The 17,341-nt window shown below is 34.9% G+C and overlaps 3 protein-coding genes across 3 annotated transcripts; all 3 read right to left on the bottom strand.

The window, feature by feature from the left end:
- Positions 1-282: 282 nt before the first annotated feature.
- On the bottom strand, positions 283-8,802 carry VPS34 (vacuolar protein sorting 34). The gene is made up of 18 exons (XM_020358930.3): positions 8,668-8,802; positions 8,473-8,569; positions 7,813-7,909; positions 7,435-7,587; positions 7,118-7,327; positions 6,566-6,744; positions 5,713-5,860; positions 4,877-4,972; positions 4,144-4,279; positions 3,935-4,056; positions 3,237-3,431; positions 2,881-3,051; positions 2,570-2,707; positions 2,183-2,337; positions 1,435-1,578; positions 1,185-1,332; positions 928-1,108; positions 283-656 (listed from the first exon to the last, which is right to left on the bottom strand). Exons 1-17 carry the CDS (start codon positions 8,777-8,779, stop codon positions 971-973), a joined length of 2,439 nt encoding a protein of 812 aa, XP_020214519.1. The 5' UTR covers positions 8,780-8,802; the 3' UTR covers positions 283-656; positions 928-970.
- On the bottom strand, positions 8,668-11,954 carry LOC109798995 (Tetratricopeptide repeat (TPR)-like superfamily protein). The gene has a single exon (XM_020359459.3). It carries the CDS (start codon positions 11,773-11,775, stop codon positions 10,036-10,038), a length of 1,740 nt encoding a protein of 579 aa, XP_020215048.1. The 5' UTR covers positions 11,776-11,954; the 3' UTR covers positions 8,668-10,035.
- Positions 11,955-12,765: 811 nt separating this feature from the next.
- Positions 12,766-17,341, bottom strand: LOC109798764 (protein RETICULATA-RELATED 4, chloroplastic). The gene is made up of 8 exons (XM_020359150.3): positions 16,771-17,341; positions 15,179-15,247; positions 14,839-14,970; positions 14,652-14,705; positions 14,531-14,575; positions 13,456-13,595; positions 13,258-13,383; positions 12,766-13,163 (listed from the first exon to the last, which is right to left on the bottom strand). The coding sequence occupies exons 1-8, from the start codon at positions 17,254-17,256 to the stop codon at positions 13,115-13,117; spliced, it is 1,101 nt and encodes a 366-aa protein (XP_020214739.2). The 5' UTR covers positions 17,257-17,341; the 3' UTR covers positions 12,766-13,114.

The raw sequence follows: 17,341 nt of genomic DNA, 5'->3' as shown, positions 1-17,341 counted from the left end.
AGATGTTTCTACCGGTCTGCCAACAACCTGGTTAATGGTTTGCTTATTACAAGTATGAATTTGCTTGTTAAATGTAGCTTTATCCCTGTCCAATCTTAAGCATATATATTCGAGTATTTTACACCATCAATATAATTTTGATTTACACTCAATCAATTAAAATTCATATTTGGTATTTCATTAGTTATTATCAAAGTTAATAAACTTATATAGTTTGTGATTAGTACACCTTTATAAAACAGAGTAACGCTCTTCAAGTATTCACAGTTCATGCAGATACAGTTTGCGATAATTTACTTCTTGCAAATTGACCAAATATCGTAGCTGAATTTATTTACATAAGACATACATCAAACTGCAGAATATAACTAGGTAAGAGTTCTTTACAAAAATGACAAAGGATAATTTAACCTAAAAGACCATTAGTTTGTGTATGATAAAGAATATATTTTATAAGTTCTACTGTCTTGATGCAAACATAACCAGAAGAACAAAAGAGAACTAGTTTATTTACATAGCAGCAACAATGTCCCTGCCTTCAGGATAATTAGTTTTGAAATTAGAAGTGCACACAGCTGCAGTCGGGTCTCACTCTGATTGAGGAGTTCCGAGAGAAGACAAAACCACGGACATTATACTGTTGCTTGCTTCAAATGCTGGAAACAAGAGACTGTATGAGAAAAAACCTAAAAAAGAACTTCGAAGAAAAGAAATGCTATGATATTCCAATTAGTTCTCGATAATCATTTGTCAATATTGCATTTGTAAGATCCAAGGGCAGTTGCTTTAGAGTGATCATGATTTAAATTGAAAGCTTAAAGTGATACATCGAAACTTGTATTTGTATATTGAAAATTTCAAACATATATCAGTCAACATACAAAAAGGGTTCTACATGTTTTTCCTCATAATAGAACTAAAAATTACCTGGTTAATTACTGTGTGTAAAAACACCCAATTAATATTGGGGTTACCGCCAATACTGAGCCCAACGATGGATGGTCTCAACCATCTGAGGGAATAGTGCACTCACGCTCTCATTGATAAGATCCTGGAAGAAATGTATACTTGCTTCATCATCCAAGTCCAACCGAAACTTTTCCTGAAGCTGCACAGCCACATTGTCTTGGTATAAGAACAAATGAACAGTTTAGACCTATTTATTGAAACACAAAGGAGCTCACCTTAAGAATCCCCTTTTCAGGATCAGAAGCTATGTCTGGAATATTAGAACCCGCCATTAAGTAAAATAGATTTAAAATTAGGTTACTGGATTTGCGAAGAATGTTGTATGCTTCACAACAATAGGATTTGAACCTTGTATAATATTGGCTGGCATTGGGAACAAAGAAATCAATCATTATATCACAATATAAGTTACAAATCACACAACTACCGTCTTGAATGAAAGTAAATCATCCAATGAGAAAGTACCTTTCAGCTCCACCCATAGCCTCAACCATTTCCTTGCAGAGCTTCATTGGTGGTGGAAATGGCTTAGGATCTCGCCCAAGAATAAAACCAAAATCAACATGGAAAAGGCGTCCATCATTTCTAAGGAGAAGATTGTCTAAGTGCCTGCCAAAAAATTATAAAAAATCAATTTAAATAGAGACAAAATACAAATTCAATGAACAATGTAACATGTCTATGTGTATGTTTGGGTGAGTGTTTGCAAAATTGATTTGAAGTGAAGTAATTTATTTTTAGATGTTTTTATACTAAAACTTAGTAGTAAAATTCAGTATAAACTTTTTGATCAAATGCAAAAACTACATAAAATTGTTTCAATTCAAAATCAAGAATCAATTTTTTCAATATGGAACAATACGTGTGAATATTTACCTAAAATCACGTTACTTGGTATTTCAACATGGTTTTGGATAATACAATGTGTGAGTAATACACAAAATAAATTCAAATCAAAACAGTCAACTAGTCAAGATAGACAGGATAAATTATAACACCCAAAAAGCACAACTATTCTTGGTCCACACCCACCCAACCCTAATAACTGATTACTCCATTTTATTGGGGGTGGGGACTGTGGGGGAGGTGATGTAAGTGATCTCAGAATCACATCATAACAACATAATTAGAAGTATCAAAACAAAATATAAACCCTTAATGCTAATAGCTAAGAATATAAAATGATGTTTAATGAAAAAAAATTAACAATCACCTGTCACCGATACCAAGTATATATGTTATAACAGAGTAGCCAGCACAACTTTTTATAAATGTTTCAAGGCAGGTGGCTGTAATTCCAAAAGGTCCATGGTCATCAGGATGGAACTTTTGCAAATAGCTTATGATGCTACGATGCTCTGATAAAATCTAGACATGTAAAGATTATATATTAGTCTAGCAAAAGACCAAAGCATTAGATTAACTAAGCCTTTGCCAGTTAACAAGGTAAATATGGAACAACTATGTATCTATAAAGTCACAATGGGTCAAAATTAAAGTCTTACTATGTATCAATGTAGAAGAAACATTAAATCACAAGAAACAGTGACTACGCACTAATACAAAAAACAAATTTTTAAAAAAATATAAAACACCATACCTGTGCCAATGAGCGGGATGGAATAAATTCCAACATGCCTTCATCTTGTCCAGTTGCTAGCACCTTGTATGGTGTTAGGTGTAGATCAAGATTTTCCAACTTCAGCAATCGATCCATTAGTGATACCATTTGAACAACCTACATAAGACAAACATTTACAAAATTGAACTCATGTTTTCTGAATATACCTCATGAGTGTGTGCGTGCATGAACACATGGACAGGCACACGTTTTTAGTGTATCAATGCACACATGTACACAAAGGTATTTATTTGCATGCTCAACAGGGTAAAAAGGATAAGTAAGAATACCAACTGGTCCTGCCGAATATCATCTCCCTTTTTAAATATGATTTTACTAGTTCCACCATTTGCTGTTCTAAAAGTAAGGCGCAAAGGATGCAATGCACTTTTAAAAATTGATGATTCTGAAGGTACAATTCCAGTAATGAGGACACCTGGTGCCAGTGGTGATCGTATTGGCTACAAGTGAAACATAGCAACAATAAACATACAGTTGAAGAATCTTCTAAGAATTGACTATATATAATTATTGGAAATAGAAAAAAAAATAGGTAAGCTCTGAGATGCATCATTAATTAAAGGAAAAAGGTCAACAAAAAGATGAAAACAATAAATTACCATACAACTTCATGTTAGATATATACCTCATCAAAATAGGTAAGTTCACTAAGAAGACCAGAAAGTAGTTGTCTAAGCTTTTCAATTTTCTTCTGTGTGTTACCACGAACATTCCTCACATCTCTAGTGATTGAACACAACTGAGCAGTCAATTCTGTCTGGCGTACCAAACTCTGCCACTGTTTAAACCCATCTTCCTCTCCATTCACACCAGCTGCCATCTGAGACATAGGGGTGTAATTGTCAAGATCCAGAATGAATTATTCCAAGTAGCTTCCTTACCACCTTTAATATATTAAAGGAGCTCAATATTTTGCAAGACTTGCATTAGTTAGATTATTTGTAGCATGGTGTAGAATCAAATTTTTATGCGACACAAATGAAATCGCTGTGTAATTTCATAAACCAGGTTCAATGTGCACTTTTTTTATTCAAGAATAAACTTCTTACATTGTTTACAAAATATAAATCTAGTAGGTTTCTTCATGGTGTACATTATGGAGACAAAAATTATTAAAGAAATCTACTTATTCAAGAAAAGATTTTTTAATGTAGGGTACGAATGAAGCAGAAATGAATTGGCTATTAGGTCAAATTAAGCAATGTACAAAATTGCGACAAATTCAAATGTAGACAAGAAACAAAAGTATTTATCATGATAATAAGCATCATGGAAGCAAAACTTATTGAGAAAATAATCAGGTATTAAGAAATGAGTTCGAACCTTCATCATGTTCTCCTCCAGAATCTCATAAGTGCAGTAAAATCGTTTGGCATATGCAGGATCATAAAGTTCAACAGCCACAAACCATCGAAGAAAGCTTGCCAATTCAATATTGCATAATGCTGTAAAAATTTAGGTTTCTTTAAGAAAAGATCCAAATATAACAAGAATTAGCCCCTGAAATAGTGCTTAAACTCTCATGTACATACCACGTTGGACAAGGAAATGAGAAAGACGAGATTTGTCAGAACGCTCAAACCGAAGAGCCTGAACCAATTGAAGCAAGTAACACTGAAGCTCTTCATCATCAGCTCTTTCAAGAACACTAACAGCATAAGCACGGACCTGGCATTAAGCAGTTGAGAAACGACCGTCAGTGAATAAAAAAATAGTTGCAAAATTAAGTGATATATCCATTCCAACAGTAAGGTTGGGAGTGCAATGGCATCTTTGCTTCTACACTTAACATTATGTTTGTGGCCTTTCTATGGCCTTCAACTTATAGCTTTATCAATCAAATTACACTTTCTGAGATGCGGAGAGATTGGGCTTATTTGTTATATTCATTTGTTCTTTGTTGAATCCAGTTCTGTCTGTATTGTAAGATATATTATTCTCTCCCTCTGTTCCAAGTTATAATTTTCCTCTTTTCTATCTGATAAAATTTCTTCTTCTATCTGAAATTTTCCTTCTACTATTACCTTTTCAAACTAACAAGTAATACGTAGGAAAACTAGAAAGAAACTTTCTTAGTTCTTACCAATATGTCTGTTGATAGTTAAGAGTATTACTTATGAGATCAATGTGCTGAAGGCACCAGCATATGATTAATATGTAGAGAGTTCTCTGTACTACATTGCACTGCAAACCTAATAAATATAAACCCAAAGACCTACACCCATGTTGGGTACAATATCCACAAATACCTCTCTACAAAATTACCTCTTCACTTTCAAAAACAGGAGACAAAAGTTCCAATGCATCACAAACATCAATCATTTCCCACTTGCCCATCAATTCTAATGCTTGTTTTGCTTCCTGGATAAAAATAGCATCAGACAATGAGAATTTCTACCAGTGTTTTTTTAGCAATAAGAATTGGAAAAAAGAAAAACATATACATATAATAAGTCAATAAATCAAGAAACAAAAAATAAAATATCAATTAACAAAAACAAAAGCACTGTGTTACATCAAAAGCAGCCACTACAGAGGCTATGTAGATTTAATTACTTTTTAATGGTATCACTAAGTCATTCTAGATCTATGTTCTATTACATGCAACATTAGATAACGAGGGATCAATTACATGTTCAGTGAATAGAAAAAAAAAAAAACAGTTTACATATTTGAATAGAAACAATGGCATCAGACCCCAAAAATCTGTCACACAATGACTTAAATTCATTTTTATATGTAAGAAAATGGCCATACTTAGCCCACTATAGTTTTTTCAATCTTCACTTGCAGAAGAGAATTTTGTGCTAGATACCTCTTGGAAATAGATTTAACTCTAAAGCAGAGATGCAGTAAGATTTTCAATTGATTTGTAATAAATCAGCAAGCACACGATCAATTTCACTAAATATAAAATTCTTCATCTTATTTTTCCCCCTGAGGAAAAATTAATGCAGTAAGGGAAAGCTACAATTTAAGGTTTTGGTAAAGTGTCATGACTAATGAGAAGACCTCCTTACATTTAAGTATCATTCCTATAACATACCCAAAATCATGCATCATAATACCTATTACTAATTTCCAAGATAATAATGGAAAACCTGAACATCGCTCCATTCAACACAGCGCAGGAACTTTGTAAGAGCCCTCTTTTCAGACATTAAAGAGAACCGGAATTTCCACAAGAGCTGCCTTTCATCTCCACTCAAAGTCCTTGTTGGTGGATATTTTAGTATTCTCTGTATGGACCTTAACATAAAGAAGCATACAAAATGGTTAAACAACCATTTATATTTTAAAATTATCAAGTACAGTACAATACTATAGAGAGAAGAAAACATCGTTCATTAACATAAGAAAGAGAAAACCAATTAGAAAAATAAAAGAAAAAGAAAAAGGTTTTAAGCTAACCAATCCCAATATTTTATTAAACTTACATTTTGATAGTTTATTAAATTCTCATTTATCCCACATAATATGGTCTAAATCCATTCAAAAAGTAACAACCATGTGATCCTGGAAGTAAACACACTACTTAAATTCTTTCATGTTAATAAATTTTCCTTTACAACCGCAAAATTGTAAAAAGATAAATAATGCCATATTTACATTTGTTTTACTGAGATTTATTTATTTTTAAATAAAAATCCTGGTTAAATCTGAAATCATTTAGTTTAGAACCACCTGCCATTAAAATGTGGTAATCTAAGTATGGTGATTGTCATTGTTATTCTTGCATGACAAAATTTGACACATTGTCGTGTATTTTGAAGTGTCACACCATGTCTGATATGAACTTATCCCCTTTCTGAGTGTCCACTCTTCATAGGTGGAAATAAAACTTCATTAACATGTTATCTGGTTTGCTTCTTGGTTGATGATATATGTGACAGAATAAATTAACCATTTCAAGAATGGCATTGATGACATAATTCGACACAAAAGTAAGCTTACTTTCTCTCATTTGAGCTTGGCTTCAGATCCCTGTCTATGACACCACGGGTCAAACTCCTGGCCAGCTTTAACTGTTTGTGCTCAGAGGGATTTATCTTTCCCACTTCCGGATCCCAGACAATAACAATATCATTGGTTGAAGCTATAGGGGATGGCAACAAAAAGTTTGCACCTGATTCCTACATTTTCTAACAAACAAGAATTAGTGCACATGCAGGATCTGTATCAGCTTTTATTATATTATGCAGGTTAGCATTACCTCAATAACCTAAATGGTCTATGCATGGAACGGTGATATTCTTATAAATATAGGTTGCTTGCAAACCCAAGACTACATTCTAGGGATCCCATGTAAATTTGAATTTACTTTAAATTGCTAAACTAAATACAAAAGTATTTAATGCAGGAGTATATCACATACTGGGAGGGGGTACCGGTACATCATGTTTACATTTTACTGAAAATGTTTTGTTTGTTCTTTGACCAAGTCCCCCACAGGCATTGTTGTAAGACTAATCCTTGGGCAATGTCCCAACAAGGAGGCAAGAATACCTGAAAAACAACTCGATGCTCAAAACTACAGAAGTCTACAACCAGGTACAGATGAGAACTTCCGTTTTTCAAGCTTTCACGCTCCTTAATTCTCTCCATAGTCTTAAATGTGAGGCGATCGAGCCAGTCCACCCGTTGAATTTGACCTCGTTCATACTTATTCACAAGCTTTTCCAACCGCTCCAATTCCCCACGTTCATGCCTAGGGACCTAATGAGAACAAACCAAAGTATGTTTATAAGGACTGAAAATCTTCCTAAAATTAAACAAAAAACCAAAAAAAAATGGCACCTATGGTCACTCAAAATGTTCATTACCTTTCCAGGTGTGCTAGTAGGGAATGTTCCATCTGCCTCTTTTCCTGCCCAAAGCCTAAGCTTTTGCTTCCCAGTTTTGAGCTGCTTTTTGCTGTTGAAGAGAAGAATTGTGGCTCCTCCAATCAATCCTTCACCATGCGAAAGATCCCAAACCTATTCAACAACAATATTACCAACATATGAAAACTTGCACTTCACAATTTTTTAAGTAAATTTTTGTAGAAGGCTAAAAGCTAATAAAATTCAGACATTATTATACAAAACATAACCAGATTTCAGTCCTTCCTACAATTGTAACAATTCATAGATGGACATAAAACAAGTTGTGTTCTCATTACTTGAAGGTAAATAAGCTTGGCAGCTAAAATTGCAACTTACAGTAAAGGTGAGTTGTGACTGAGCAGTTAAGTCTCGATATTTTGTTGTCAAAGTGATGAGTTCATTCCAACAATATGATGGTCCTGTGGACTCTAACCTTCACCAGATGATTTAAAAATACCAAATCCATAAATAAAATAAATGTGTAATATTAGTATAAACACATTGTTGAATGGGTAACAAATGAGCTATCAAGAGAAAACATCTCTTAATTAGGTTTGAATACCCTGTTGGTCCCTATAGATTCATGAACTATACCTTTTAGTCTCTATAATAAAAAAAATAATTTTTTTTTCAGCTCTTATACATACAGTTTTTGTTTCTTATTAGTCCCCATAGTTTTATAAGCATTTTAGTTCCTATAGCAACAGATGATAGAGACTAAAAAGAAACAAAAATAGTATAGAGACTAAAATAAAACATTTTTAACTATAGGAGCTTAAAGGAAAAGTATCCCCACTCAATAATATGAAAATATTTATTTTTAACACAACACCTACGAAGGTTGAATCACATGAGATGAAAATAAAAGTCATAAAAGAGGTAAATCAACAAAAGAAGTCTCATGCCATAATAATTATTTACTCAGTACATCAGTTGAAACTAGCCAGGTAATTATACGTATGTGAACCAAAGGTAATTAAACCAAAAAACAGTAACCTTGTTCTGGTGGGAAGGCCAAACGGTGCACCATCAATGTACAATGCACACTCCACAAACAACTCTGTCGATCTATTCTCCGCGGGGGCATTATTTTCTGTAAGCAAAAAGTTATTAAGCGATGAACGGTTTGAATTTCGCAAGAGAGAGAGAGAGAGAAATTAATTGGTGAATTAGAGAAGAGGGGAAAGAAACCTAAATTAGGGAATTTGGGAAGGGGCAAATTGCCTTCAAGGCGCTCGACGCGGAAGGTGACTGGGAGATTGATGTCGCAGGACAAGAAGAAGCGAAACTCGTTATCGGTCATGGGGACTTGTTTGTGCTGAATCAAGGTTCGTTGCAGTAACAGAAAGAGAAGAATCCAACGAAATTGGAGATGGTGCTCTTCACTTTTGCATTTGCATGATCGTAGCGTAGCTGTGAGCTGAAGCAAAATCAAAATCACGCACGCTTTCGTTCCTTAATCAATGCTCTTGTAGATTACATTATCTTTATTTATCTATCTAAATCCAAATTCTAATGCAACAAAAAAACGACACTATGCAACCAAGCAAAATTACTATTAGATAGGTTTGACCATTGATTTTATTCAATAACAACTAACTCTTTAGACTACTTTTTAATAAAAATTGATTTAATAATGATACAATTTAAATACCATATAAGTTACCACTTTTAATATTAATTATGATTCTGCTATAATTTATTGATAATTTGTATGACAGCTAATTCCAATATTATTAAAAATGATAACTTGTATTGTTGTAATTATTTTGAATAATACTAAAAGAAATGAATTTGCGATTCATCAAAAAACTTGTATTTGTTGCGCTTTGATGCACAAGAACAACCTAGTTTGGAATTTGGATACACAATGAAAACAAATTTTTGGTGTGTATCTCAACTGGATATAGAATGAAAACTTAATTTTGTTGCTTATCTTATTGAAATACAAGTTTTCATTGTATTGGTTCGATGAGTCACACAAGCCAGGGCCCATAAAATACAAACTTGAAAATTATTGGGATATATGGTTCATTGTTATTATTTTTCTTTGTAATATGAAATAAAATTAAACAAAATAAAATAAAATAGGCCAAATGGACCTGGCCTGATGAGTCGGTAGATCGGGCCTAAGAAAGGATAGCCCATAAGAATTTCAAGCCAGAGTCCTAAACGACCCAACTTCCACCCTTTGTCATGCCAAATCGTATCTTAATTTGCTGTGATGTGACAGCTATTTTTTCTTTATGTTTGTTTTATTTTTAGTGAACCTTGATTCAGCTATATATGTACTCCCTCATCTCATGTACCTATTAACAGAACAGAACAGAATGGCATTTTTCAACAGAACAGAACAATTTCTTCGCATTCCCCTTTTCTTTCTACCTCTCTTACATTATTTATCTTGTCATATACTTTTCACTCTTTTGATATCTTTTTCCCTTGTGATTTTTTTTTTTGTGAAAAATTACTGTATTAATAACTTTTACTTGTGAGAAATTGACTGTACCTAGTGTCTTTAAGAAAATACATAAATAAAATAAGCAATCACATTTAATTTTACCAATAATCTCTGCAAGAGCATACACCCTCTTTAAATCTGTGAAATCGCGCTCTATCCCGCACAATAATCTCCCTATTATAAATCTTTGATATAATTTTTATCACAGCATGACAATCCACGCATATTCTAAGGTTTTTTATGACTTGAATTGGTGTCTCATCACTTGTACTAATTAAACCATAAGCTACGGCCAACTTCTCACTGTGATAATTAAGCACATTTTCCTTGTCCTCTTCCCCTATATCATGCAACACGAGATTAGTCTCTGCTGCATATCCATAGGCTTTAATCCTGAACTTGATCTCATCCAGTTTTGCATAAATCTCTTTGGAACTTGGATGACTCTGGTCACCATTTACAAACTTGTGAATCCTACAATCAATCTCTGTGTAACTAAATCCAGGCACCTTCCTCACATCCTTAATTTTCATGGCCTTCCTCACTCTCCCTACATCATGCCATCTCTGTTGAGCTGCATAAACATTCGACAACAAAACAAAATCCCCACAACTGTTAGACCCCATCTCCACCAGCTTCCTTGACGCCATCTCTGCCATTTCCACATTCCCATGAGTCTTACTGGCCCCAAGCAAACTCTGCCAGAGCACTACATCAGGGAACATAGGCATGGAGTTTATCACCTCACATGCTTCTTTTATCCTCCCTGCTCTACCCAACAAATCAACCACACTTCCATAATGCTTAACATTAAGTTTCACCCCACAGCCCTTCATCATATCAAACAACCTAACCCCTTCTTCCACCAAACCACCATGATTGCAAGCACACAATGCAGCAAGATACGACACCGCGTCCGGATTCACTCCATCAACAACCATCTGATCCAAAAGATCAAGCGCCTTACATCCATCACCGTTCATGGCAAACGCCATGATCATCGTGTTCCACGTGATGAGACTCTTCCTGCAGCTCATGCTAAGGAAGACTGAATAAGCCTTATCAACAAACCCGCATTTTGCATACATATCAATAACTGCATTACAAACAATCACATTGGTGTCTAGCTTCTCATCCACAACATAGGCATGAATAATCTGGCCCTGTTTCAGAGCACCCAATTGAGAACAAGCAGAGAGTGCACCAAGAACAGTGACTTCATTAGGCCTCCACCCCTCTTCCTTCATTCTGTTGAACAAAGCTATAGCCTCGTTGGGTCGGCTTCCTTGTGCCAACCCAGAAATCATGGCATTCCACGAAGCAATGTCTCGTTTAGGCATTCTATCAAACAGCTTCTGTGCAGCGTCAATATCACCGGTTTTAGCGTACACGTCTAACAAAGTGGTGAGTAACAATACGTCAGCTTCGAAACCAAAACGGAGAAGTTGAGAATGGATCTGGGTAGCTTCCGAGAAAGCCAAGGCGCGCGCGCAGCCCTTGAGGGCGAAGGAGCATGTCAAAGCGTCCACCTTTTGAGGGCTACGTGATATGGCGCGGTACCATGAGAGGGCCTGGGCCGGTTCTGGGCCTTGGGCCAGGCCTCGGAGAAGAGCGTTCCAGTCGTTGGTGGAGGGTGTTTGGATTCGCCGGAAAACTTGGGCGGCGAAGGAGAGGTTGCCGGCGGGGGAGATGGCACAGAGCTCGAGGAGCTTGGTGCGGGAAGGGTGGAACTGGAATTTGCCGGTGGTTATGAGATGGGCTTGAAGCTGCTTCATGTGAATCAGAGAGGTGCATTTCTGCAACAATGAATCTAATTGACTCTGAGACTGAGAGGCCATTGTATCATGTACTATCAGCTAAGCAGTAACCACATCTAACTTCAACATCTTCTGGATAATTAAATTACTTTAACAGTTATATTATTGAATATGTGGATAAATTTATTTATTTATTCAATTTGTCTATAACTATTTTTTTAAAATAAAATTAAAAAAACTAATCCATTATTTTTGTCTCCTTTTTCAATCACAATTTTTCTAGTAACAATACTCAAATCTCGTGAATAAATTTATTTGAATAAGAAGTTGAATTTCTTTCATAAAATAAATTAGTTGATATAAAGTTAGATAAGATTACTTCCACGATTAAAAAAAATGCGAATATAAGTTATTAGACATTCGGCCAAAAATCTAATATTATATTAATTTGTGCTAAAATCAGCATAGAGCTTATAAGCGGGAACTCAAATTTGAAGGAGAAAAAAAGAGAGAAAAAATGTGAAGAAGGCAAAGGCAGAATAAAGGATGTTGTTCATTAAACGAGATTCGGATTCTTGGTAACTTTCCCTAAGAAAATAATAGAATCTTTGATTGCCTATTGCCATAACAAATTGCCATAACAATAAAAATGTGGTCAATTTCTTTTTTTGTGTGTGCAGGGTTGTTAAATAAATATTTATAAACAAAATCGAGGTGATAATACACAAATTTAGGAGTAAGGATAAACCTTGTGGGGACAATGTAGAAATATATGACAATTTTGATGAAGTATATGCCTGTAAAAATAAACCTTCAGGGTACCTTGATTATTTTGTCTATTTACCTATATAACAGAGGCTTCTTACACGGTAAATAATATATGTAAACAAATTTATTGAACGATTAAAGTGAAAGCAAGATGTTTTCTCCATATTGCTTAGTGCTCAAAATGACAACAAATTAGAAAAGGGGCAGGGTAATGCAACGAATGATGAGGTTTCTGACAAATATAACAGAAGTAAATAGATGACTAATGGGAAGAGAAACAAGTTGAAGCAACAGATTTAGAGATTAGAGAACTACCAATTTGAATTTGATTCTAATCAATTTTAACTTTAGAATACGAGAGAGGCCTTGGCCCAACAATGTCTAGGAAAGATGTGACTCAATATCTGCTAGCTATGAGAGATGAATATCATGAATCTAGTACCTTCACTGAATCACTGATCACCGTAAACGGTGATAATTGGAGACTCATGGTGCTTGCTCACCTCCGTTATTGCTCAATGTACAATCATGCTGTCACGAGGAATTAAAAATACAACAAACCAACTGCATTTCCAATAACGAATCAACATACATACAAGATTTAACCCAAATCATCCTATGACAAAATCCTGTAACTGAAGAACCATTACGCCTAATCCCGTGACCTCTGGACTCCAACCCAGCGAGCATAATCCACCCACCTGTTCACACAAGGTACATGTAACAAATGATAAGTGAAAAATAAGCAAATGTAGAAATGCATAAAGACATATCGACATAAGCCGAGAATCTTACAATAGTGAGCCCAAGAAAGTGTTTCCAGTTCTAACAGCAAAGCAAATTGCACTTAGTATAAGCTTCTGCTGATGCAGCAAAGGTTCTAGAATCCGTTGTTCAATAATTCCGGCTAGTATTTGGTACCTAATAGGAAACAAAGATTTCCTGTAAGATTCTGCTTATAGAAGTTATTTATTTATTTATTTTTAGAAATACCTTAAGTTGCTAGATACTGCCATGTAAACCCCATAGGCAATACTTGTTGATATTACTGGTACATCCTCAGCCTCAGCGGCAAAAGATTTATCAACAACTTTTCTTGCATTGATCAACGCATTTGTTACACCTGTACCAATCTGAAAAGACAACGTAATAACTCATCCTATACAAGCCCACAATCATTCATCAATAACATGGCGAGAAAGATCCTCAAGAAAGCTACATAAATTATGCCTCACATTTTAGCTCCCAGGATAATTTGCTAATAATATTTTTCTACCTATTGCGAAAGCCGTATTTCTCTTGTGGACACGAAGATTTAGGGGAACAAGTATCACCCGAGTACCTGAGCTCAAAAGAGGGTAATTTATGTTCTCTAATCAATTGATAAAGTATCTATTCTAAAATATTCCTTTTTTATTATCCTTATATTCGACATCTTCTAATAAACTATAGATTGTTTAGTTCATATGGCATCCAGCTGTACAATCTTGATTCCAGCACTTAACAAAAACTAAGATAAGTCAATTTCCAAATAAATGGCAACGTAGCAATGCTTCATCTTCCGAAAACCATTTCCCAATCACGTTCCAAAATAATAAAATATTAATATTTTATAATAAATTTATTATAAAATAATTATTTAATTTAATATTTTATTTGTTTAGAATAATTTTCGAAACACTTTTCGGAGGATCTATCTTTTTCGATGGCAACGTTCCCTATCATCATTAGCCACCAAAACCTTAGTCTAATTATCAAAACAATGAGTATGCCATGATGAATATTCTTTTTATTAATTTAAAAAATAAAAATAAATAAATAAAACATAAAAAATTAAAATTAAAATTAAAATTAGAAGGAAAAAAAAACAACAACAACAAAGAATAATAAGGTACTTAATTTGCCCTACTATATAGTTGTGAACATTCTAAAATCCATGTCAAACATTACCACCTCTTGTTTTGAAGATCATTACCAAGTCTAACAGCCCTAAGGTTTTTAAGTGAAATCACCAAAAAATAGAAGAAGCGGAAACATGTAACTCTAAGCATGTAAGATGTTAAATTACCAGTGATGCACCAGTCCCAACTGCAAATAGCTTTGCACCATTACGCTGCATAATAGATGATGTTAAAAACCCTCATATGTGGCATAATAACTGCTTAAATTTCTTAGGATCCAACACATACCACTATAGCACCTATTCTCTGGATGAGTGTATATGAGGTTCCAGCCAAAGCCACCTGTTGAGTGTTGCCAAAATTAAATCCAATCACCCGATGATTCGATGAATATAGTATTAAAAAAATGATTATTTATCAAGGCCAAAAACAATAAACTACACAAAAGCAGATGAAGAATGGTTTGAAAATTAACCTGAAAAGCATTTTCAGGGCAGCCATAGAAGAATTTAGCAATAGTTCCAGCACTAACAGCAAGTGGTGGTCGGAGAGAAACTGTGGGAGCAGGAAGCCACACAAGCATAAAATCTGCTACAATGGCCATTATCTGTTTATATTAAAATAAAATATTAGATATAATGCCCTATTTGCTATGTAAGAAACAGGATAAACTGAGATTTTCAGGGACTAATCATGTGTGATTATTACAGAAGGGAAATGTAATGTACTAAACAACAGCTTCTGGAAATGGAAGGGACAGACAATTGGACACCAAACAATATATAACCAAAATGATATCTTGTTCACACGCGTACCACATCAGCACAAACAAAATCAAGCTCCTTAGAAAATTTTTCTTTACGTTTCTCCAACTCTGCTGCAGTCTGAAAAGCAAACACGATATTCATTACAAACGGGTGATTTGCGTGTTAGAATTGATACCTTACTCAAATAGTCAAATACACAAGAATGCTGAAAATAACAAAGAAATCAGCAGAAGCTTCTTACTTGTTAAGATACAAACAAGTCTCACATCGATAAAATAAGACAAAAAATAACAATTTATATAACACAAAAATACTTCAATGATATAGACGCCTTTTAGTTAATAACATTATAAAAATAATTATCATAAAATATTCCTTCAAACAAATACCATAAAATAACCCCAACACTACTCTTTGACAATAATTAGTTGACTGCAAAAATTCTATTGATTTGCAAGATATCAGGTCCAGAACATAAATACATAATGCATTGCATCCGAGACTTTAGTTGTTAAGTACTACTATTGCCATTTTTAAAACGCCGTCTCTGTTTAATTCAGTGAATTAAAAATATTAGACGAGTTAAAATGATATGTTTGAATATATTTTTTAAAAACAAAAAAACGAAAACAACTATATATGTCTTAGAATATTTCGACCTAGAATGGTGGGGTTAAACTGTTAAAGTAGTACACGATTGATGAGATGAGAGAAAAAGTTATTCTAAAGTATACGGTATTCAATGTTCGTCATCATTATAGTTTTTATGGATAAAAAAACAATTCGACCTAAAAATAAAGAAAAACGTGATTTGAATAACTGAACTCTGCCCCTATGTAAATAGGTCTATAAATCTATTCATTATTCAACTAAATAATGCGTGGTCATCAGATTGAAAACCTGCAGGGAACACACTAAAACAGAGTACATTGCCATTGGCATAAAAGAACAGTGAATCTAAGCGTGTTTGATTTGAGAAACTTATTATAGTAATGATTATAAAAATACCAACATCGTTTCCATTTCATTTTTCATCAAGATAAAAGTGACATCTTTTATAGTTATTAATGAAAAAAGAAAACGAGGCTTGGCCTAGGGGGCACACGGATAATACGATTCGTGAAATGTATAACACGTGTTAGTGTAATATTATTTTTTAATTAAGAAATTAATTAATATAGAGATTAAAAAGAAATGCAGTGGGTCTATATGCAATTTTACCAAAGTTCGGTATAGTTTACTAAACAAATAAATACTATAATTAACCATGTATTTGGCCGTTGTGTTAAAAAGTCCAAGCATGAGTGTATTTTCGGAAAGTGCGAAACTTAGTTACATTTATGATTGGTGTTGTTATCTAATTAAAGTTGGAGTGTTTTACTTATTATACACTTTCATGTAGTGTAGAAATAAAAGTAATTTGAGAGCTGTTTCTAGGTTTTCTCCAGGCGAAGATAAAATAGAAAGTAATTATAGTACATTGAATTTTTTAGATCAGTTTTGTAGTACTCCTCCAGGTTAAATGGTGCTGAAAAGACGCTTTTACCTTTATTAGAAGAAATAAGGAATGGTAGAGTGGGAAAAACAGTAGAGGTTGTTAGGTAGGAGAGAAATTAAGATAAGAGAGAAATGCAATGAACCTTTGTGAAGATGCCAACACCGCACTCAATGGCAACCTTGGTGAGGAACAAGTCATCCGCCAGCAACCTCTCCCTGAACCCTCCGAAGTTAAGCAGCCACCGGAACACCGCCGATTTTTCCAGCTCGAATAGCCTCTGCACAATCGCCGCCGGCACTCGCCCGCTCTGAATTGCCGCCGCCAAATCCGCCTGCAGATTCTCCAGCGGCCTCCCGGCCTGCGCCAGGACGAGCAGCGCCTCCTCTCGGTTGCGATTCCTGTCCTCCGCTTCGTCGTCGCCTCCTCCTCCTCCTCCTCCTCCGGCGCCGCGTCCTCCTCCGGCGCCGTTGCCATGGGCCGATGCGAAAATGGCGGTGGTGGAAAGGGGAGCGTAGGGAGGAAAGCGTGCGGTGCGGCGCGAGGAGAGAGAGGAGGTGGAGAGTGGGAAGGAAGAGCGGTGGGAGAAATGGAGAGAGAAAGAAGGCGCGGAGAAGGAAGCGAGAGCCATTGCAGTGAGTAGTGAGTTGGAGAGAGAGAGAGTGACAGTTAAACTAAAGGTGGATCATAGATGACTTGGACTTCGTTGCCAGACA

Source organism: Cajanus cajan, chromosome 8, assembly GCF_000230855.2.
Source record: "Cajanus cajan strain Asha chromosome 8, NIPB_CcT2T_4, whole genome shotgun sequence".
Taxonomy (NCBI): Eukaryota; Viridiplantae; Streptophyta; class Magnoliopsida; order Fabales; family Fabaceae; genus Cajanus; species Cajanus cajan.
Note: the sequence above shows the minus strand (reverse complement) of the source record. Positions and strands in the feature narration are given on the sequence as shown.

What these genes read in the sequence shown, in the direction of transcription:
- VPS34 (XM_020358930.3), bottom strand. Translation starts at nt 8,779, where the DNA reads ATGACCGATAACGAGTTTCGCTTCTTCTTGTCCTGCGACATCAATCTC. An exon ending in AACTTACCTATTTTGATGAG is followed by an intron (nt 3,052 to 3,236) that starts GTATATATCTAA and finishes TTTCACTTGTAG; the next exon opens with CCAATACGATCACCACTGGC. An exon ending in CTGAAAAGGGGATTCTTAAG is followed by an intron (nt 1,109 to 1,184) that starts GTGAGCTCCTTT and finishes GTGGCTGTGCAG; the next exon opens with CTTCAGGAAAAGTTTCGGTT.
- LOC109798764 (XM_020359150.3), bottom strand. Translation starts at nt 17,256, where the DNA reads ATGGCTCTCGCTTCCTTCTCCGCGCCTTCTTTCTCTCTCCATTTCTCC. An exon ending in GCCCTGAAAATGCTTTTCAG is followed by an intron (nt 14,706 to 14,838) that starts GTTAATTTTCAA and finishes AACACTCAACAG; the next exon opens with GTGGCTTTGGCTGGAACCTC. An exon ending in ACTTTCTTGGGCTCACTATT is followed by an intron (nt 13,164 to 13,257) that starts GTAAGATTCTCG and finishes TTGTGTGAACAG; the next exon opens with GTGGGTGGATTATGCTCGCT.
- LOC109798995 (XM_020359459.3), bottom strand. Translation starts at nt 11,775, where the DNA reads ATGGCCTCTCAGTCTCAGAGTCAATTAGATTCATTGTTGCAGAAATGC.